General features: G+C 35.9%; 1 protein-coding gene and 1 long non-coding RNA gene across 2 annotated transcripts in view; one reads left to right on the top strand and one right to left on the bottom strand.

The window, feature by feature from the left end:
* LOC134804691 (basement membrane-specific heparan sulfate proteoglycan core protein-like) overlaps nucleotides 1-15726 on the bottom strand; it is a 185765-nt gene that overhangs the window by 38047 nt on the left and 131992 nt on the right. Inside the window, exons 13-20 of the mRNA XM_063777814.1 lie at nucleotides 15488-15601; nucleotides 14274-14498; nucleotides 13747-13872; nucleotides 13064-13190; nucleotides 12270-12376; nucleotides 6784-6894; nucleotides 2955-3311; nucleotides 2472-2591 (exon numbers count right to left, since the gene is read on the bottom strand). Of these exons, the coding sequence (XP_063633884.1) occupies nucleotides 2472-2591; nucleotides 2955-3311; nucleotides 6784-6894; nucleotides 12270-12376; nucleotides 13064-13190; nucleotides 13747-13872; nucleotides 14274-14498; nucleotides 15488-15601 (1287 nt within the window). The remainder of the gene's footprint in view (nucleotides 1-2471; nucleotides 2592-2954; nucleotides 3312-6783; nucleotides 6895-12269; nucleotides 12377-13063; nucleotides 13191-13746; nucleotides 13873-14273; nucleotides 14499-15487; nucleotides 15602-15726) is intronic.
* LOC134804946 (uncharacterized) overlaps nucleotides 1-15726 on the top strand; it is a 371780-nt gene that overhangs the window by 258557 nt on the left and 97497 nt on the right. The gene's annotated exons all lie outside the window — the stretch shown is intronic.

The following is a 15726-nucleotide window of genomic DNA, read 5'->3' as shown; positions in this document are numbered from 1 at the left end:
ATTATTAACTTCCTTTTTGGTACGAGCTTTTATCGCTGACTGAACTTATCTTTCCACGGGCAACTCATAGAGACAATCCTAACAACTCCAAACAGAATTAGTTTGCGTTAGTTTATCACAGGGTTCCCATGGCTACCTCCTTTCTCCATCATCAGATCAGCTCCATGACATCGTAATATTGCAATGTCATACGATTAAATGTATAGGTATGCAAAATAGCGACACACTAACTCATATACTAACAGAGCAAGTTAAATAAAAGCTTGTAAAAATATACTCTTGTTCCTTGTTAAACTACCTGCATGTAAGTAGTAGGTAATACAGAGAATATGAAGCAAAGTCTACTACTGATCTCGTAAATTATAGCAGAGGAAAAGAGTGGGAACGTCATTCATACACTATCAAAATCACATTACATACGTGGGTTCGCAGCACCACCAACATTCCTACTGCAGTTTTCTTATAGCAATCCTTCTTATAAATAACTACGTGGTTGTCATTCCACTGTGCACAGAGTTTGCATATTACGAGTAGGTACCTATACTTAAAATGAGTATGGAAGTTTCACCATAACACGTCAAAGTCCGCGTAGGCTTAGACGTACCTTAATATTTATCACTCTTACAGGGTAATTATGATGTCCATACAGGTAGAATAAATGTCGATAAATGAATTTATAATATACACGGGTGGGAGATTATTGATGATTATTCATCATCAGTTTAAAGCATGTAGTTACGAGGCATTTAATATTACAATTAGTAGGTGTAATATTAAGATAGATTAAAACAGAAATACAGTTAGGTAGTGTTTGGGTTTAGTTATACCAAATGTGTGCAAACGCAAAACATACACAAGGTTTAGGTTTAGGTAGTCTATTTTACGTGTCATTAACCAAAATCAATTGTTATTTGTTAAGAAATGTTCTTGCGATTCAAAGGCCATAGTCGGTTTTCCATAGTAAGTTGGCCCTTAAGTCAATTTGATTCGGGGTTTTTTTTGTGAGTACCTCTTATGGTGAAGGATATTTTTGCTGAGTATCAACATCCTACTAGTGACAGTTTTTGACTTATGATTTTATTATTTTTTTTCTTTAATGTATTGTTTTTCGGGATGTATTCGAGCGATTTGCTTAAATTTTTTAAATAGTGTTATTTATTTAGGTATGCATCGATACTCATAAAACGAATACCAGTTGTCATATAAAAAAAAAGGAAAAATAAATAAAACAAAAATAAAAATTTTTTTTAATATCGTTGTGAAGTAGTGACACCTCTAATTTTTTTTTTCTAGTTGTAGGCCGTCTGGCCACATTGACTACATTGAAAAACACCGATGGAGTACAGAACTTGACCACACACATTGCTAATTTTTGACAGGAAGTACCGTTTGGAAAATGTTGATATTTAGGCAAGTAGTAGCCCAATGTCTGGCCTACAACTAGAAAACAATATTAGAGGTGTCACTACTTCACAACGACATAAAAAAAATGTTTTATTTTTGTTTTATTTATTTTTCCTTTTTTTATATGACAACTGGTATTCGTTTTTTGAGTATCGATGCATACTTAAATAAAGAACACTATTTTAAAAATTGAAGCACACTGCTTGAATACATCCCGAAAAACAATACATTAAAGAAAAAAAATAATAAAATCATAAGTCAAAAACTGTCACTAGTAGGATGTTGATACTCAGCAAAAATATCCTTCACCATAAGAGGTACTCACAAAAAAAACCCCGAATCAAATTGACTTAAGGGCCAACTTACTATGGAAAACCGACTATGGCCTTTTGTTTTTATTACAAGAATCATTTTTTTACAAAATGTACTATTTGAAAGTATAATTTTAGCTAAGTAGCTCTATGACGAAATATTAATTTATTATTAACCCCTTGTAAGACGCCAACCCAAGTAAGACTTTTATGTTACTTTTTATTGACTAGTTGTTTTGCCCCACCAACCACGCATAACAGTCATAACTCATTTTAAAAAAATTCGTTTATATTGTGTAAATTTAGATGTTTTGTTACGGCTACGGTTGTCGTGCGTGATGAGGCACTGCTTAGGTAAGTACTGTAAGTTTATAATTATTTAGGTTGATAAATCACTTAGGGCCGATACAGACGGACTGCAGCCCGACTGCAATTTGTATAGGAACTGCACGCTTACTGCAACGTCAACGCGCAGTTCCCATACAAGTTGCAGTCGGGTTGCACCGGCCCTTAGCGCTTGGTTCGTCTGTACCGTCTGTAACGCTAGAGAATTTCCTTCCAGCTAAATGTAGTACATTATTTTGTCAGTATTGTGGCAGTCCGAAGCCCTAGTTCAGTAGCTCACATTCAGTAATTATTAATTGTAAGACAGCTGTTATGGTTTTATTAATGGTTAATAGAAGTAATGCAGGTTATGGTACTTGTCAAGTGTTAATAGAATCGCAACACTAAGTGCTATTTATTCCTGCTTCTTACTGTTGGGTGGACAATCAAGTTCATCGCTGTCGTCTCGCGGACAGTCTCGGTGACCATCACATCGTCGATATGCGTCTATGCATGGGCCGTTCTCGCAACGAAATTGATTTCTATCGCAACCTAAAGTGAGGCACATAGGTTAACAACTAAGATGATTGATTATCGCATGGCACAGGTAATATAGGTAATTTTTTTTTCCTCCCTGTATTTTGTTATTAATTTAGTACAGGGAATGGAAATACCTCAAAAATATATGAGAGAGATGTAAATGTTTGTATACACATATATGTAACTGTAATACGAATCACGCAGCATAAGTGCAGCCCGTCTAGTTGTAGCATTGGTTTGGGTATTTAACTACGAGTATTGTTACATTTTCACTTTCAGTGATAGATTACTTAGAAATGCAACGTAATACGCATTTACTTATTTGGGATATTTTGCACTTATAATTATTATTGTGTAGACGCTAAAACCACATACCTCCAGAATTGTCAACATTCGTCGCAGGCTCATACGGGCGCCGGGGATATTCCGGTCGCGGGGTGTAGCTCGGGTACTGGGGATAGCTCGGGCGCTGGGTGTAATCGGGGCGTGGGGGATAAGCTGGTTGCGGGTTGTAGTCCGGGCGCGGCGGGTATTCCGGTGCCGGCCGGAAGGTGGTGGTGTACTCGGGTGGTGGCCTCCATGTACTCGTAGTAGCAAACTGGTCAAACGAAGGAGCGGGAGTGATACAGTTTTCTTCGTCTGAGTTGTCCGTACAGTCACGGACTCCGTTGCAAAATTGGTTTTCTAGGATGCATTGACCCGAGCGGCACTGTCTTTCGTTGTCCTTGCAGCCTAGAAAGGATAATGTTTGTTAAAATCTGATCTTATGTTAAATAACGTTTTTTGAGTAATTAATTGTTTATAAAGTACATATTTACAAAAACTAAGTAAACTAAATAGTATTTCTAAGTGCCATGCATTCTATACCATGCATTTGATTGTATAAATAAATGTAGGTACATGAAATATTTGTATACCAGTCTGTTGGGATTCTGAAATAGGTACACGTTTATTAAATTTATTTTGTATTATTCTGAAAATTCTACCCAATTAATATTATCTAAGTTTCAACTTTTCAAAGTATGAAGTGCGGCACAGCATGCATTTATGTTACCTAGCCGTAACTAGCCTGTACTTCTCTAAGTAAATAACTATGATAGGTACCCTGTTATTAGTGTCGGTGTTAATCCAGTCAGGGATTTTTTAATGCATAGGTATGTGATGAATTCAAAATATTTTATTATGTTTTATCTCTACTCCTGTAATTTTTTAAGTTTTCATGCACGCTTAAACACGTAGGTATATATATGATTATAAAGGCATTAAATAGGTACAGTAGACATAATAATTAAAATCGTACGTTTCGGTGCTACAGACGATGGCGCGTTCAAGTGAATCTTACAAATAAGACATTACTACTGTGTAAATAACAATGAAATTGTAATTTAATTATTTTGTTGCACTAATTCAAGCTTTTTTTTATTAATCAGGCTTAATAGGTATAGGTAAAGTCTTCGAGTCCTTAGCACAAAGTATATTCCCATCCAGTAAAAAAAAATGTTAGTATTTTGAAATAAGTCGTCAGGTAGTGGTTGATGTCCCTACTCCCCAAAGTTTTTATTTACTTACCTACTTCTCACAAGTCGTGCAAGAAATCATGCAAAGTAATTACTAAATACAGATATATACTAGAAACTATTATACTTAACTCATATCAAAAATAGTTTTAATGTATTTAAATAAACAAAAGCTAACTATTTCACAGTCAAGTGAATGGCAAACCAAGTATTTAGTTCAAGATTAAATACTTAATACTTTTCATTTCTCATGCTCTGAAAGTGGGTCGTTGTTGTTTTATGAAGTGTGCAGAAAGTAATACGTTTCTGCTCTAGGGTATTGTTGTACTCATACACATAAACGGACCGAAAAAATCTAATATTTTGCTCCTATTTATTTGTGAAACCCGAGACAGAATCCTCAGCTTACTTAGGCCATTAATTAGGGCTTTGCAGAAAAAAATCATCTTGACTGTCAAATGGTTAAAAGAGATAAGCTGCTAAGTGCACCATGTAATCATACCTACTGGTAGATCTCGCTACAAAGGCCCATTTTCATTGCGAAAATACTTAATAAATACATCAAGGCTAAAAAAATATTGTCTTCTAAGAAACCAATCATCAGTCACTACTCTAGGTAGGGTCGAAAAAAATAGGTATTATGGGAGTACCGAAACACTTGGGAAGTTGGGATGTTTGAACACGCATTCAGCATTCCATTATATGTTGTTAATACCGGAATTGTAACAGTTTTGTTCGTCGGAGAAGTCCGAACAGTCATAGACATTGTCACACCGCTGCATGTGGGGTATGCAGCGCCCATTGTAACATGTGAATTGTGATTCGTGGCACGCAGAGTCGGGCGCCGGGGAGCGCGAGGGCCGCGCCGCCGCCCAGTCTGCGCATTACCGGGTTACGTACCACCGACACTTACACCACTACCAACTCGACACCTAACTGTCAAACCGCGAGCGTTCTCACCACTAACAACGTCTCTTTGCCAATGTACAAACCTATTATAGATACCATTATAGGCTACAACAGGTAACGCCTATCCCATGTATCATAAACTAATGAAGTTAAATTAAACTCACAATAATCTGACAAGTTGTAAAACAGTAGTTATGTAAACTGAAAGTTGATGTTGAAAAGGAAACTAATCCGTATTTATTTTAAATTATTATTAAGTAAATGATAGTAAAAGGTGGACCCAAACCTACAACTGTAGCAAGGCATCGCTTATTTCCGACTTAAAGCAATCATCCTCCCCTCCGTTAGATGCAAATTTAGAGAGACGACTATTTCACGACATCAGTTGTAACAGTATCATGCTATAGGGAGAACATTAGTTAACTGGTACATAAATAGATACGTAGTCTAATAAATTTGTGCAATGTGCATCTTCGTCAGTGGTGCCATTTATAGCCAATATGTGCGTTAGTTATTCAAATATTAGTGCTAAATTGCTTTACAAGCGTCGACTGTGCATTTGTGCATCTATGTGTTTAAAATTTGGTTCTGATATTGTTAGCAACAGTAAATAACATAAGTATAACAGTATTGACCAAGGCAAGTGACATGACATGAGCGATAATTGTTCAGAAAAAAACTGCATTTGTTCAAATAATTATACAATAACAATACCTACCCATAGTATACATCAAAACTGTTTCTGTCTTGTGTAACGGTTAAGTGGTAAAAGTAGTCCTACGTAATATGTGTATAATTAGTCCCCAAGGTCAATTATTAAAGATTTTTTTGAAATGTTTATTTGGTGACGTTCTAACATTCGATCATCATATTGATTATATTGATTATATTTTTCTTAATAGCATATGAAAATTATTATATTTACTATCCATATTATATCTTTAAAAAATTTAGTTTGTAAGCAAAAAAACCCGAGTACATAGGTACCTTATAATTTTAATTTCTATCGATCTCAATGATTAATAGTCTTTTTTAGTTGAAAATCGAGTAGATAGGTACACTAGGTACCTACGCTCAAGATTCATTGTTGATGTCGTTCGCTTTGCTTTGATTAACACACCTCTCCCTCGTAGATACATTTACAAAAGTTTAAGTACCTACTTTACTCTTATGTTGGCCTTCAATCAATACTGTTATAAAAGGAGCGAAAGTTGTTCCCCCTCATAAATGTCAGAAATCTAAATTTTCGCGGTATGTAACATAAGACTGTCGGAATTTCAATAGTAGTAATAAGTAATTAATAAAACTTATACAGTAATAGTCATTTTATTTGTTTTGTAATAAATAAGGTAAACGTACTAGTGCTCGACATGCTAATGCCCAATAGATGACACCCTGCTGTCACGTCTATTGACAATGAGTTAAGTTTCAAGATGACATGTACTGAGACCGCGTCGAGCACCAGTAAGTTTACCTTATAGTGTAAGAAAATAACCATATCAACATTTTCTAGATTTGATCTATTTGTTTACGAGTAGGAAGAGGTTTATTTTTCACTAGATGTGACGATTTATAAAATAATTATCTACAATTTATGTTAAAATATTTGCTAAGAATACAGCACAAGTGTAAAATACCTACTCGTACTCGATAAAAAAATTGTTTAGTACCATTGAAATTGCGAGTGTCTTATATTTTTCCACAAAAAACTTGATCTCGGATAATTATAGGACACTTTTCCTATCTTAACATATTAAATACAATAAAAAGTTACTTACGGCAGTTTTCTTCGTCGGAACCATCGGCGCAGTCCGAGTTGCCGTCGCAATAGAAGTCGATGTCAATGCAAAAGCCATTATTACACTGGAACTGGGTTTCGGTACATTTCTCTGTAAAATAATAAGTTTCAACATTAAAACGAGAAAATAATAAAGACCTACCCCCTAATTCATAGAACTTTATGAGCCTGAATTAGTTAAATTATGTTTTATCCCTTTCTTACAAATATATACATACCAAGTCAACATGACAGATAAAGACAAACGACTCATAGCTAATTGAGGCTTATAATGATGTTATGAATTACGCCGTTATACTTTAAACAAAAGCGAAAAGTAGAATACATTGGGAAAGTTAAGCTTAAGAGTTATGATATACCTACTATAGCTCCTGCCCGCAATCTTGTGTGCCCGAAATGATGATGATGATTGACAAAAACGACCCTTATCTTTCCCTAGGCTTCAAACTATCTCCATACCAAATTTCATCTGAATCTGTTCAGCGGTAGAGTGAAGACGTAACAGACAGACAGAGTTACTTTCGCATTTATAATATTAAGGCGACGGTAGCGGTGGGTAAAATTTCAGATTCTGTCAATTTACCCCATTTCACACACAAGCGCACTTCACGCACACTACCTCACTTTACTGGGACAGGTCAGTGACCCATCATGTTTTTTTTAAGATTGGACTTTTAGTTTAGTATTGACCACTAGCCTCCTTTGAGGGTAAAAGCGTTCCATTGAAAGATGAAAGAGAAACAATGCATTTAATCTTGCTTTCCTTGTCTGTTCATGTCACACGTGACGTACTTACCTATTTAATTAATTTGATTGTTGACTGTTTTACTACCTAATATTGCTTTGTCGAGATACGCGTTTTGTACAATTAAAGCGAATAAAACAAGATGTCATTAAGTCAGATGTAAAATGTTATTTACTACTCTATACGGTTTTTCATAAGGTGCAACATTCAATAGGAATTTAAATAAATAGAGTTTCAGCAGTACGGCTACCACCAGTTTTGACATTGACATAACGCTCACGTTTAAGTAACTTACTTTCTATGCATCTCGCTCGTACTCGCATATGCGAGCAATAGTGGAAGCGAGATGTACAGAAAGTAAATTACGTAGACGTGAGCGTTATGTCAATGTTAAAACTGATGGTAGAGGCTCAGGGTGGCAATTCCATTTTGGCGGATAAAGCGAAACAGAATAGTTCTATCGAACCTGCTTACAAATTTTCACGAGAATCAGTTGAGAAATGTGATCTGCAAAGGAGAACATACAAAAGCATTTTTGCCCAAGCTGAAACGGAGACCTTTGCTAACGCTCGGCCAATGATGGTTTAGGTACACCTATAAAAAATGGTTGTCCCTGCTGTAATTTTAATATCTTTATATTTCAACGGTATAGTTTTGCCTTCAAAAATAATCGGTATCGCTAAACAATAGCGGTACCTTACTACTTATACGTTCACGAAATCGGTATCTGCATAACTTGATTGTTAGTAAACTAACCTGAAAAAGAATCTCAAAATCACCGAAACATTTATGTACAGTCACCTGCAATAATATGTTACGTCATTAGCGCCAACTTTGCTTCCAGGGAAACTTTGCCCAAAACGACAATTTTAAACAAATTCGTTAATGTAGAAAAAATTATAATAGTTATGGCCACCCTGCTATTTTTAGTAGAAAATAGGTTATATTTCTGACAAAACTATATACCAAACTTGTGCATAACTTGACTTGGGAATTTAGAGTTTGAGCGAGTTGTCTAATATAGGGTATATTTCGGCGGGCAAAAAATTGATAAATAATGAATGCAAGTAGAAAAAATTGAGAACCCTTTGACAAATATTTCCGGGTTTGAGTTATAACACATGAAGCATAGATTATGTCTATTGAGATTTAAACTAAAAAGGCCTAAATACACAAAAGTTTTAGCGGTGGGCAAAGTAATCCGGTAATTTGGCATCTGTACCAACATTGCCCACAACCAAAAACGGATTAGGGTTGTCACTTTCATCTAATTTACCCAACTTCGCAAGTAAAATTAGGTTATGTTTGTACACTAAAATAAGTATATAAATATATACTGTATTTAATTTGTCTTATTATCCTTTATTTAGATGTTTTATCCCGTTAACGAATGAAAAACACAACAAAAATCATATTTTTTGCCATTAAACTATTGTAACAGATTTTCTCAAAAGTGACAACCCTAGCCTTTGTAAAATGCTTAGGCGAGCCTTATTTGGAAATGGGCAAAAACGGGTAGGCAACATTGCCCAGCAAATTTATTTTAAAGTTTTTACACTTATCGCTAAGTTATTAACAGGGAATGGTAGGATTGCGTCTTTAAACCTTTAAGTGATCCTTAGACATCATCATCATACGAGCTGTATTTGAATACCAAATTGACGTGGGCAATGTTGGCGAAAACCCCGGATATCTTTGCCCGCCCTCTAAAACGCAAAAAAATGAGTAAAAACACGATAAAAAATATATATTTTTTTCAAATAAACTGATGCGTTTGATCACAATGGACGTGCTGAGCAAAAAAAGTCATATGATGTGATGTTTTTTGAGAAATTCGTTTAAAAAAATAAGCGGGCAAAGTTGGTGATAATGACGGTACCTACTCTTCGAAGGCCGCAAAAATATGTGACATGGTCTTATGGTTCTACAAATAAGATCGTGTCAGATATTTTTGCGGCCTTCGTTGTGTAACATAAATTGCAGGCGACTGTACATTTGGAATAATTATTTTATTTAGTTTCAACGAAAGTTTCAAGTTTAGTACGAAAATACTTCAGATATGCAATATGCACAAAATGTAGACCTAATCGAAATAAAAAATTGCTTTTTATAGGTAATTTATAAAACATTCGATACATAGGTATACATAACAATAACTAGAGCGCTATTGGCCTGTAAGCTTCATCTCGGTCTCCAAAGCCGCAAAAACTCGCTAGTACTTAGTGCTGGTCTAGCCGTTATTTTTTCTTGAAGATTTTCAGAGAACAGCACGTACACGCATTATACATATAGACGGAACGAACCGCATAATCATTATCATTTATTCGTCGCAATCCATGGTATTACAGATCTAGGTACAAGACTTTCGTATTACTTATACGAATTACATAACTCTTCCTGTTAATAGGCATTATTTTAAGATAAAAGTTCTATAATATAATACAAGATTACAATTGTCATCAAAATTCATTGACGTACATAAGTCAAATACGTTTTTAAACTGACGCAAAATGATACCAGCATAATAAAAATTGATCCCAGTCAGTAAATATGAGTCTTTAAACTTTTTTCATTTTAAGCGAGTTTTGAAGGAACATAATACTTAAATTCGACTGTAATCGTATTGTTTTAAGATAGTTTACTGCGGTTTTCAACCATTATAACAGCAAATCAAATTTAAATGAGACGCGAGCTGATATTTATGTACCCTATTTTTTGAAATACAATTTATCTACTGGTATACTTTCTCGTGTGCGTATATGATTTAATGTCAATATAATTGTCAAAAGCAAGAAAATCAAGCTGTCATTTTCATTTGAAGAAGTACACGTGTGCTCCGGTGTAGCCCCAACGGGCATCTGACTTGAAGAAGAATTTTGAGTGATGTCGTCAATGTATGGAAATTGTTCGAAAGTTTACATTTGAGATTGAATTTCTGTGTTGTCTTTGTGAGTAAAAATATAAATCGATAATAAATTGGTAGCTGGATTATCTAGCTTTCAGAATCATACAATAATTCAATTACTGTCAAAGACAAAATTGTTTTGCTTCCGTCTCAAACGGAACTCCATATTTTGATTTTTTGATACTTTTAGTGTCGATTTGTAGAGAATAACAGCAAATTAAAAATACAACGGCATGAAGAGTCGGTACACGGTTTCTTCGTGAACAAATTTACGTGTAATTTAATGCAATTATTAAACATTTATTGAACAAATTATGGTTACAAAGTGAGGTCTAAATCGAAAACGTCATATACCGGCCCCTTAAGTAGAGATTCAAGAGAGCTGGCACGTGCTAAATTATTATACCAGTACCGCTTCAGTTTGTAATGTTCCTTATTTAATTGTTTTCATTTAAACTTAAGAGTATAGTTCCGGCCCTGAGGATATCCGAGTGGAGAAAACGGCGGGCATATAGGATGTGCTCTGTTAGTATTTATATGTGGGTAGGTCGGATCGGCTGCAAGAAAAATAAAAAACCGGACAAGTGCGAGTCGGACTCACGTTCCAAGGGTTCCGTACATTACACAATTTTTAACAATGTATTTTTTGATGTGTAACGTGAGTGAAATGTCTTTAAAAAACCCGTAAGGGTCGGATCAAAAACTAAGTAATTAAGTCCGACTCACGCTTGACTGCACATTTCTAATAGGTTTTCCTGTGATCTATAGGTAAAGACCTATTTTGTGTATTTTTTTTTTAATTTTAGACCCAGTAGTTATGGAGATAAAGGGGGGGGGGGGGAGAGTGGTAATTTTTTGCCTATTTCCTTAAATTACTTCTGAACTATTTATTTTAAAATAATATAAAATATATTTAAGATTTTCAGAATAAGCTCTTCCATTTGATACAGAACACGATATCGTTTGCAAAACTTTGTTTTTTAACTGTCTCATTTACCCCCCAAAAGTGCCCCTATGTTTAAAATTCATTTATTTACGTTACATGTCCGTCTTTGGGTCACAGACTTACATATGTGTACCAAATTTGAACTTAATTGGTTTAGTAGTTTCGGAGAATATAGGCTGTGACAGACGGACAGCCAGACACACGAGTGATCCTATAAGGGTTCCGTTTTTTTCCTTTTGAGGTACGGAACCCTAAAAAACAGTCTATAATCAGCTGAGGTGGTTTCATTGTACAATTCCTAATACTTTACATGGCGCAGTCGGTAGAATGCAGCACTGACTGGTTTTTTTGGAGTGCAGGCGCCCGCAATGTATGGGCGTTTTCACATTGTCCGATCGATATCGGATGTCGGAAGAAAGTAAAATGTAAGATATAAGTATGTGTTTTTCTGTATTTATTTATGCATATATTATAATAAATCATTATTACTAAAAACGATATATAACGCAAAAAGGCGGACTTAATGCCAGCGGCAAAACAGCTACAGGACTGTTTTTGTCATTTCCTCCTTCCGACATCCGATATCGGAAAGGCACTTCCGATAATTTTAGCCATGTCGGACGGACCCCGTCCGCCGTCGGCCGATAATTTTTGTTTGTGTGCCTATGTGTATGCATAATGTTTGTTGTAGTGTGCGTGACCGTTAAAGCCGCGTCCCCGCGGCCTGACTACCTGCGTGGATGTAGGATCCTACATCTGATATCGGATCGGACAGTGTGAAAACGCTCTAAGGGGGCACCCAAATTCTCGGAGTACGTCCGCATACTGTACGGGTGAGTACCGTCAAGTGACGTTTGTCGTACGACTTACCCGATGGTATCATGATTTTGTCGCAGCCCTCTTCGTCACTCTCATCCTCACAGTCCGGCAGGCCGTTGCAGCGCACATTTTTGTGCACACATTCTCCACTCTTACATCTAAACACAAAATAAACAATTTCGTTGTAATACTTATAACTAAATAATTGTGTATTCATTATTTAAAAAAAATATCTATTAAGATAATATTATTGCCTCTAATTAGATCTTTGGCGGGAACAAAAACTGTTTTTTATGATAGAATAAATTAATAGGTAGATTGGCCATTCGCGCAGTCATACGTTTAACATAAATATTTAGAAAACATTCGCTAAAGCCACATTGCACTCGCTAATAAGTTAATGATAAACTAAAAAGTCATTTGCATATACGTGTAGTTCTGAGATATAATCCGAGCATTATTAGATAAGCGTAGGTACTTATACATAAAATGTATTTGTGGCTTTCCATGAGAGAAGGGTCCTTATGCCCCATGTGCAATTAGGACCTTTCTAACAGAATGTCTGTTGTTATTTTAGATAAAAAGAACCTTATCGCACTGGAAGCATAAGGACCCTTTTCTCTGATGGAAAGCCACATTTTAATAATACTTGACCAAAACATTTTTATCCGAGCACTACGCGGTTTACTTTTTTCTAAGGCATTTGTTGTTGACTAAAAGGCCAGCTGAAAATTACTAATGCAAGGTGATCTAAATAGTAATTTAATTGGTTAGTTATTTGGTCAAGAAATAGGTAATAATAGTAATAGTTATGCAAAAGCTTTTTTATTAGCAAATAAACTGACCTAAAGTTGTCAGGTCCTTCGCAGTTGTTGCAAAAGTACTCGTCGCTGCCGTCCGAGCAGTCCTGCTCGCCGTTGCAGATCTGCGACGGCACCAGGCAGTTCCCGTCGCACTCGTGCTCGCACGGCTCTTTAACAAAACACACAATTCAAAACCGTTATCCTAATAGCCTTCATCATAGATTCAATTTTGATAGTAAGTAATCGTAAATATACCATATACCAAATCCAGTACTATCAATAACATATTTGTAACACTTGGGCACCGCGTACATTAAATATCACACTTAGCATGGCAACGCACACAGTGTTGAATATGTACATTAACAATTTACAATATTTACTTTCGCAGTGGCGGCAGAAATATTTGCGCTGTATATATTTATCACAATAAATGTAAAAAATGAAGTATATTTTAGATCAAAGTGTAATAAAGGCAACAATAACCATTTTTACAGCCTAATATATAACTATAAGTAATTCTATACATATGTCTATACATATACATTAAACCTTACGTGGACGGTAGGTTTTTCCACAAAAATATGGTAGAATAAATAAAAAAAATATGGGTAAAATTAGACGGTTTCGATGGGAGGGGATATTTATACTGCAGCTGACTATTCAGTAGTACAAAATGCTGATAGAATGTTGCATAGCCAGTGGAGGAAAGAATTGAAAAGTACCGGGTGGGGGACAGTCGAGCTCGTCTTCGCCCGAGTCGCACTCGGCCACCTCGTCGCAGTGCACGGCGCATCGCACCTGCGACTGCGGCGCGCACGTGAACTGATCCACCGGGCATTGTTGCGGCCCTGCAATACGACAGTATCTTCATTATATCTTACAATGTCACTTTTTTATACCACATCAATTAGCTTATCGCTTGTGCCAAATCTATTGACTTCAAATGGCAAAACGTGGACGAAGCATTTAACGGGCATTAACAACTTTTAGATTTCATAATTGCTTTAAAAAATATATATATGTAAAGCGAACCGACATACAGTAACGTCATTTCACAAAATGCGAACAACAATTTTTCCTTCAAAACGAATAACTTAACTTACCTAACGGTATTTATTCTAATGAAGTGATTTTTTAAGAGTAACATGCCGTGCAGTAATATAATTAAATGGTGTAGGTACATGCACATGCCTATCATTGAGGGAAACAATTTGTAACTTTTTGCCTACGGAAATCTTCCAATACTTACCGCAGTTTAACTCGTCCTCACCGCCAGGGCAATCTCTTTTAGCGTTACATCGTAGTGCGATGTTGAGACAGGAACCGTCCCTGCACTGGAACTGGTCTCTTTTGCAACCAGGACAGTTCCTCTCGTCGGAGCCGTCTGCGCACTCCGCCGTCCCGTTGCATTGCGCGTCGGCGAGCACGCACTGCCCGCTCGAGCATTTATATTCATAAGCCATGCATATTGTGCCTGTCATAATTTATTGCTTAAACCACAACCCCTCACGTGCCAGAAATATGTACAAAACATACATTCTAAAGTATATGTCGGTCTGCAATATTTCTGACCAATGGGACTTATTATATTATTAAAAGTATATGGGCATTATGTTCCCTGGACATATCAAATTATCAATATCCACGATAGTATACATGAATGAGATTCCGTATGTTTACATAATACGTATGTTATCTAAGGTCAAAATATATATCACTAAAACAAAAAAATACAATCCACATTTGATTAAAAGACTCTCTGTTTTTTAGTCCAAGCAACATAAGACATCGTATGTAATTAATTTAAAAAAATGTTTAAAAAAACTTGTTAGAGGTAAAAGTTAATCGAATTAGTAGGCAAAGCTTTTGCAACGGGGACTGGTGTAAAAGGGAACTCATACGGCAATTTCTCTGACAGTTTACCATGCTTTGCTTATATGGGAGCTTTTTATTCATGAACTAACACATAACATACAATTCGAATAACAGTGCGTCATGTTTCCACGTACGATGATGTGATCTAGTGCGCGTACGCGTCCTCAACCAATAACCAATAAGAATTATTATGATCACAGAACTAGTAATATTATGATATAATTTTGAATTTTCTAGACAAAACCCGTTCACAAAATTATTGTACAGTCGACGTCAAACATATGTTTACATTTTTCGCCTTATTACAAAGGCGTAGGTACTTAGATAAGTCAAACAATTGTTTGTCAGAAAGTTTGCCGAACTGATTTCACCTTTTCATATACAACGGAAGATAAGATATAAATGAAGTAAATAAAACGTTCACAAAAAAAGACGAACAAAACTAAGTCAATTAAATTTCAAATTGGGCTACAAATTCGAAATCTACAATTTTAGAGTTGTCAAACGTTACTGCCCAACCATCACCTCTTGAATTTTACGAATAATTTAAACATATTTTGAAAAATCATGAATGTTAAAAAGTCAAACCATATTTGCAACCGCGTTCGTCTGAACGGTCCTGACAGTCATGCGTTCTGTCACAATGCTTAGATGCCGGGATGCAGTAGCCATTGTCACATTTGAAGTCGCCTTCACCACATGCTGACGGGTAAAAGAAATCTCGTCTTATACACGTTGACACGTAACGGTACAACAAAGAGGACTGGACCAGTGGACACAGACACCTGCGTCCAGGACGCGACGTCCACTTTGCTTTATCGTTGGGT

Source organism: Cydia splendana, chromosome Z, assembly GCF_910591565.1.
Source record: "Cydia splendana chromosome Z, ilCydSple1.2, whole genome shotgun sequence".
NCBI lineage: Eukaryota > Metazoa > Arthropoda > Insecta > Lepidoptera > Tortricidae > Cydia > Cydia splendana.
The sequence above is the reverse complement of the archived record's forward strand: the minus strand, read 5'-3'. Positions and strand labels throughout refer to the sequence as shown.